General features: G+C 61.8%; 1 protein-coding gene across 1 annotated transcript in view; it reads right to left on the bottom strand.

Moving 5' to 3' along the window:
* PARVB (parvin beta) overlaps positions 1 to 7,520 on the bottom strand; it is a 42,326-nt gene that overhangs the window by 20,322 nt on the left and 14,484 nt on the right. The window contains exons 4-7 of the mRNA XM_077758007.1: positions 3,705 to 3,845; positions 2,283 to 2,402; positions 1,204 to 1,210; positions 464 to 511 (exon numbers count right to left, since the gene is read on the bottom strand). Of these exons, the coding sequence (XP_077614133.1) occupies positions 464 to 511; positions 1,204 to 1,210; positions 2,283 to 2,402; positions 3,705 to 3,845 (316 nt within the window). The remainder of the gene's footprint in view (positions 1 to 463; positions 512 to 1,203; positions 1,211 to 2,282; positions 2,403 to 3,704; positions 3,846 to 7,520) is intronic.

Genomic DNA, 7,520 nt, shown 5'->3' with positions numbered 1-7,520 from the left:
CTGCAGGAAGCCACAGCTGGTGACCCCCTCCCCTCCACACCCCTCCCCCCAGGCTCTGCACCTTGCCCCGAGAGCTGGCAGTTACGGGGATCTCAGGAGAAACCCAAGCTCCCGAAGGGACCCCGTGCCGTGCTGCTGGGAGAGGTAAGTTAAGGGCACGAGGAACACGACACAGGGAGGTGCACTTGATCGAGGAGGGTGCCCCCACCCCCCAGAAATCTACGGACTAGGCAGATCCTAAGCCCAGCAAGACTGTAGTCCTTACGAGAGAAGACAGACAGACAGACACACACACACGCACACGCACGCACGCAGAGAGAGGAGGCCACACGACACCGGCAGAGCCTGGAGGGACGCATCTACAAGGCCAGGAGGGCCGAGGGCTGCCAGAAGCCACCAGAAGCTGGAAGAGGGAAGAAGCATCCTCCCCGCGAGGCTTTAGAGGGAGTGCGGCCCTGCCAACCCCGTGGTTAGGGTGCTGGCCTCCGTCACCAGTGCTCGCCGCAAGGCTCTGGCTGGGCCCGCTGTTCCGAAGCCGTGTGACCCCTCCGTCACCCCGGGGAGCTCGGCCTTGACCCTGCCGGGAATTCCCTGCGGGAGTGCTCCTTCCTGGCATCAGGCCAGGGTCTGTCGTTTTAAACAGCCGGGTATTTTGTTACACCTGCCCTGGGACATTGCAGTGTGTGTGTGACAGACTTCTCCGGAAGGCTCGCAGGTGTGCAGAGGCAGCAATGGGGGGGGTTGGGGAACGGGGGGCAGCCTGTAAGTCACGGGACCGCAGGGTGCAGCTCGGGCAGCCAGCTACCCCAACCACCCCAAGCCGCTACTTGGACCCCTTGACAAATGGGGAACTCACTTCCTGCCAGCCAAGCCACCATGGGCACCTCTCAAGAGCTGAGTTCCCCACCCCTTCCCGAGCTCGGCCTCCAGGGAACTCTCGAGCAACCAGCACGGGCGGCCACCCACGGGGCTCAGGGCCTCACCCTAGCTGGCTCCCAGGAGAGCCGGGAGACACATCCCGCACCCACGCATCCAACGTATATGAGTCACTTACTAGATGCGAGGCTCAGGGATAAGTGCTGGACATGAGAAACTGAGTATTTCAAAGGTTTAGAACATCAGCTCAGTTTTACGGGGAACTCACTACAACTCAGAGAAATCAAGGGGTCTCCCAAGGCCATGGTGCTGCGTAGTACATGAGACCCTTGCCCTCATCCCTTCCCTCCATGGAGCCACCCCCCCCCACCAAATTCCTCGCATCCCGGCTCCCGGGACCTCCTCTTCAGACTGTTCATACCTCTCTGGACGTGGCCCAGAGAATCCTTCTGTAACCCTGGTCAGGGAGGACATGCCAGCAAGGGCTTGCCCGGGTCAGTAAAACCTTCTGAAAACCCAGAAGATTTTCTTGGACCACAGTGAGGGCCTGAAAGGAAATACCTTGATTACGGAGCTGCGCGGCACTCGCGGGGCCCCCGGGTCTGACGGTCGCGCCCCCGTGTCCTCGGGAAGCCTTTCCTGGCCAGCTGTGTGAGACAGCCCTGCTCCCCCCCCCCCACCGCTAAGCCACGCATGATGCCAGGAAGGGGAGGTTCTGCCCACCAGGTCAAGGCCGAGGTCCCGGGGTGCCAGCGGGGTCAGACGGCTTTGGAAAACTGGGGCCTTAACCTCATCATGAGTCTGGCAGAAGCAGCGGAGGACTCGAAAGCCGGGCATTTTCCGAGTTTAGCATCCCCAGCAGCCAGTGCACACAGTAGGGGCTTTACACACATTTCACTGGACAAAACCAGGGCAGGTCTGTCCCCTGGAATGCAGGGGACGCAGCAGGAAAGGTGCCTCCTCCGCCAGGAGGGCCCTGGCTCCCACTTACACTTCTCCAAGGGAGGAGAATGGACCCTAAGAGAGATCGTGGGGGGGGGGAGGGCGGGTAATGGATAGCAGATGCAGAGCGGCCCTAACTGCAGTATCTGTTTCGTACGGCTGGACTCAGCCCTCTCCGGTGAGTAATAAGCTCATTCAGGAGAACTGAATCCCAACTACTTGGCTTTGGAGAGAGATGAATGTCCTTGTAAAGAATCTGGAAAATTGAATGCCCCCGTGCCTTTGAATCCGCCACCCTCTCCAAATCGGTGCCATCGTTCCAGCTGCAGCCATTTGTCGCCAAGCCAGGGGGAGACACACATCGGGGCAAGCGGGGAAGACAGAAGGTGGCCTCTTAGGGGAAAAGGAAACGGCAGCAGGATGCCAAGGGAGGAAGGCAGGAAGCCCCCCGCCCGGTCCCCTACTCACCCGCACCACCACCACCTGCACGGACACGTGCTCGGGGAGGCGGATCGGGGCCCGGAAGTGCATGGCCAAGGACACGAGGAGGTGAAGGATGGCCACCAGGTTCTTCCCGTGAATCGCTGGTGCGGGGAGGGAAGAAGGGAGCTGTTTTAGATCAGGTTATGCAAGAACCCTGAGCCCAGGTCCAAAAGGCAATAAAGACGTTGCTTCCAAATGAGACCACGGAGAAAACCATGGGAAAAAAAAAAAAGCGCGCGCCATGGAAAAATGATGAACACCCTGTGTGAACTCAGTTCTAGTTTCTCTTTTCTCTCCTGTTGGCTTAAGGTAACGTGTATGATCACTTTCAAAGGCGTGGTGTTTTTCCTTTTGAGAGAGTGAGTGAGCACAAGCAGAGGAGGCGCAGAGAGAAAGAGAGAGAGAAAGAGAGGGGAAGGGGCAGGCAGAGAGAGCATCCCCAGCAGGCTCAGTGCTCAGCGCAGAGCCTGACACGGGCTCGACCCCACAACCCTGGCATCATGACCTGAACTGACATCAAGAGTTGGACGCTTATCGGATGGAGCCATCCAGGCGCCCCCAAAGCGTGTTATTTTTAAAAGGGGTCCACCGGGTAGTGGGATAGGGAGACAGAATGGGCAATCAGCACAAGAGAAGGGAAAACATAAAGGTTTGCTCCAGCCTCAGGCCCAGCTGTGGTCACACGGAGTCCTGAGCAGGGCCTCACGGCTTCTAAATCACTCGATTCCCCACCCACGGCCCCGACGGCCCAGGAGGGAGGCTGGGGTCTGTGACAGGTCTCGATGCCCAGAACCCAGGTGCCAATCTCTTCCCTGCGGTGTAGGGCTTGTTTCTCCAAAGCACAGGGGCCTGTGGCTGCCGGGAAGGGCNCCACGAGCCGTGAGATCATGACCTGAGCTGAAGTCAGATGCTCAGCCCCCAGGCGCCCACGGCTTCTCGTGCCTCATTTCGCCCTTTGCCTTAAGGACTTGCCCTCCAGGCTGGAAACACCGTGACGTCACATATTCCTAATGCCAGCGCGCTCTGCAATATCCCCAGAGGCCGGCGCAGCAGGTCACGGGTAAAACAGCCCATTTGGTGTTGGCGCCACGGGTACCCGGGGTTGGGTCCCTTCCCAGGTTGGCGCCACTGGGTCCCGGGGTTCCCCTCCTTCCTCTGCAGGCCGCCCCTGATGCCCCGGACCAGCAACGACTCCTCTCTGCTCTGAAGCATGGTGGGGGGCGGGGAGGGTAGGGGGTTAAAAAGACAAGAGGGGCGTGACTTCATCTGTTGCCTAGGAGCTGGCTCTCAAGCGAGCGTGGGGACGCTGCCCTGTCCCAGCTGCCTCCCACGGAGCAGTCTAGAAAACGCAGGCCCAGGCGCCACAGTGAACGGCCCGGCGCCGCGCCCCCGGGGCTACTCACAGCCGACGGCCCACCGGAGCGGCCAGCCGTGGGGCCGCAGCAGGCCTTGCACGGCGTCCAGCACCGTCTGCAGCTTCTGCTTCTGCCCTACCTCGGACTGCGTCACCTCTGCCACGTTCAGCTTGCAGCCCGCCAGCTTCTCTGCAACGACAGGGACGGGGCAGGAGGCGGGGCGTCAGGGCCGCCCGGTCGGGCCGCGTGGGGGGTCGGGGGGGCTCCTGTCCCGTGGAGCAGACCCTCCCTGAGCAGCCGGGAGCCGTCGGGACGTGGAGCCCCCCAACTCCCAGCTTCCTAGTCCTTCCTTGGAAAAGGACTCCAAGATGGAAAGGAGGTATGGGGTTCAGGGGTACAACGCTGGAACGTTCCGTGCACATAAAACGGAAGAGGTGACCCGAGGCGCACCGGGGGGCAGGAGGTGACGCGCAGGGTCGGAGCGGAGGCCTCAGGCGGGAAGAGGGCTCCGGGGAAGAACACAGAGGGCCTCAGACGTTGCTTCTGCCCCCTGCACGCACGGTGCCCTCCTCGTCCCTGACACCCGGACCCCACGGTGAGGACCACAAGACGCTCCCAGACACCGCCACTGCCTTGTCACCGACGGGGAGCAGCGAGCAACCGATCGGCCGCGCCCGCTGGGGACCCGGGGACTGACCCCGAGCCAGGCCTCGGCCCTGGGTCCCCTCCGCGTCCCGTCCCGCCTGCTAAGCCTGGGTGTCTCCTGATGGGCCCCCTCCGTGAAGCAACAACTGCGGCAGCACCGCAGAGGGGGACGGTGGGGGCGGGGCACCGAGGGAGGGACAGCAGAAACGCGGTGGAGACCATGGCGGGGCTCCCACTTTGCACGTGGTACCCACAAAGTCCTGTGTGCGGCATTTTCTCTGGAGGCCCCGCTACGTCGACGTCCCCTCCCCGGGGCCTCTCCCCGCTCAGTTAGAACAAAAGCAGGCAGTTTTGATGTTTCCTCCAGGGTAATGTTATANGAGCACCTCCCCAGGCCCCATGCTGGGGCTTCAGGTGCAGCACAGAGCAGAGGCTCTCCAGCAGGAGGCGCGACCCCTCAGCACCCTCAGGCTGGCTGCGGTGAGCGCTAAAAGCAAAACAAAGCTTTGCTGCAGGGGATGAAAATAGTTCCCGTCTCTATATTTTGAGGTCCCTCTGCCTCTAGTAGGCCCCAGCTGACTAGCGCGCAGCTCTGTCCCTACCAACACCCCGAAACTACACAGCAGGGCCCCACAGGTGTTACAGGGCGGAGCAGGGGGTCCTGGGGAGGGAAGGGGGGTTACAGAGCCCTGTGGTCCTAGAGCCTCAGCCACCGGGAGAAGGGGAGCCCACCATGCCGTGGCTGTCAGCTCCCTCAGCTCCGCCAGCCGACCCTGCAGACTGGCCTTGGCCGTGGCCGTGGGCCCCAGGTGGAGGCGAAGAAATGAAGGAGGGGAGGGACCTGTGTTAGGCTGTTAGGGCAGACCGGGACTCAGACCGGGACTCAAGCAAGGCAGATGTGCGTGTGGCGCCCCTGGCGGGCGGGGGGCTGGTCCCCGAGGGAGGCCTCTCTCCTTGGCCTGCGGACGGCCGTTATCGCTTGCCCCCGCGTGGGTTCCCCCACGTGTGTCTCTGTCCTGATCCCCTTAAAAGGACCCCAGTCATATGGGCTTAGGGTCTTCCCCTAATGACCTCATTTTAACTTGATGACCTCTAGGAAGACCCGGTCTCCAAATACAGTCCCATTCTGAGGCCCTGGGGGTTAGGACGTCAGCTTATGAATTCAGGGGTGGGGANGCCCGGGGGTGGGGGGGGGGGCTGGCTGCCCCTGGGGCTGCCTGAGCTGGTCCCGGAGGGCTCTGCCACGTGGGGGGAATGACACATCTGGCTGCCGGGCTGCGGGGGCAGCTGTGTGGTGGCCAGCACCTGCCTTCGGGGCACGGACAGGGACAGAGGAAGGGGGCGGACTCTCGGGTGCGGCGGACAAACGTGGGTGACGCTGAATGCGGGGCCGTGGACGCCCCGTGTGCCGGAAGGGGCTGCCTTCCGACAGGAGAAGGGGGTGCCCAGAGTTAGAAGCAGGACAAGAGCGAGCCCGGGCCCCTGGGACCCCAGCACGGGCACCCTCCCTCTCTCCACAGATGGTCCACGGCGCAGAATAGCCACACCCACCGAGACCCACAGGGCCAGAAGCTGCCCCCAAAGTCTGCTCTCAAGAGGGACGCAGCTGGGGGCCTCCCGGTGACCCGCACCTGGCCCAATCCGGAGGTCCGGTCTCCCTGCCCACGGCCCACTCCCGCCTCCTCGAAGCACCTTCTCCTCTACCCCTCCCGCCAGGCGCCTCCTCCCTCAGGCTGGACCCTTCAGACTCCTCCGCTGGCTCCTCCCCTTCCCACGGCAGGGCCAGGCCTCTCCTCTCTCCTGAGCACAGAAGTCAGCTTGGCCTTGGCCTTGGCCTCAGCCACAACCTCCTCTCAGCCTTGACTCCTGCCTTTGGACAGTGAGCCGAATGTCTCGTCTACACTCCCGATAGGATTCCTGGTGTCCCTGGGCTCACGGGCCACCTGACCACACGGCTGACTGCTGCGGCTCGTAGCACAGTGACGTCATCAGCAATACAGCCGGGCAAGACGCGCGGATTTCCTGTTAATATCCGAACATTCTCTCCCTTAGCTCTCTTCCTCAGACAGAGCGCTGTGTCGAGCCAGTTCACACCACGGGCTGCATCCGCTGGGGCCACCGGAAGGCGGGGACCCCAAGGACACGCCTCGAGGGCCGCGAGTCCTCACCGGATACCTGCTCTACAGACGCCCCTGTCACTCGCCGCCAGGGAGGCACCAGCACCGTCCGTGAGCGGCCAAGGCTGAAACGTGCATGCAAATTCAGAGCCTGTCCCGGGATCCGGCACAGCGTCTGCGGCCACCCCGCTGACGCGAAGGCTGAGCACACCGCGCTTTTCAAGCAAGTGGGAGAATGAAGGCACAGGTGCGTGCAAAAGAACCAGAAAGGAAAACCCGAGTGTGATACTCCAGTTTGCTTCTGAGAATGCTCGGAGGTACCTCCCCCGGGGCACGGCTCCGTTTCGGTAAGAGGGCAGCGTGGCCCACAGACAATTCTTCGAGTCCAAGAGCCAAAGGGGAGCTAAGGTTTTACCACCGAGATGGGGACCTGAGCTGAAATCAAGACTCAGATGCTTAACCAGCACTGAGCCACCCAGGCACCCTCCAACATTTTTAATAAGCTTGTGATAATTATTAACAATCCTGCTAACAGTTTGGATTTATTCGTGTACCGCAAAAGTCATTCTAAGATGGGGAACCTTGGCTCAGCCAAATACCTGTAAAGTCTCAGCCATCGGGCATTCAGCCAAATCATGGGTCAGAACACCCTCTCCGGGAGAGGCCGCGGCCCCCAGGGTGTTAGACCTCATCTCTGCGCGGCCGAGCTCCCCCTTACCCGGCGGCCGATTCGGGGAGGACAGGCCCCTGACCAGGCAACAGCCACCTCCTTGCCCCCGCCCCGCCCCCCTCGATACCCCCACCTCGCTCACCAGGTGCTCAGGCCACAAGCCTGTCCGTCAGCCGTGACTCCTCCAGTTTCGACCTCCAAAACCCCCTCCCAGGGTCTACACCTCCACCCCAGTCTGAGCCACTCTATCTGAGGTGCAGGCTGTCATTACAGCATTCTGACTGATCTCAGCTCCTGTCCTGCCCCCCCCACCCCCTCCATTCTGTACCCAGAAGACCGAGTGACTTTTTAAAACCCTTAGATCATGTCACGGCCTTGCTCAAAACCTCCAGTGGCTCCCTGTCACTTGGAATAAAAGCCTTCGTCTCCCAC

This window comes from Crocuta crocuta, unplaced genomic scaffold (genome assembly GCF_008692635.1).
Source record: "Crocuta crocuta isolate KB4526 unplaced genomic scaffold, BGI_CrCroc_1.0 scaffold143, whole genome shotgun sequence".
NCBI lineage: Eukaryota > Metazoa > Chordata > Mammalia > Carnivora > Hyaenidae > Crocuta > Crocuta crocuta.
Note: the sequence above shows the minus strand (reverse complement) of the source record. Positions and strands in the feature narration are given on the sequence as shown.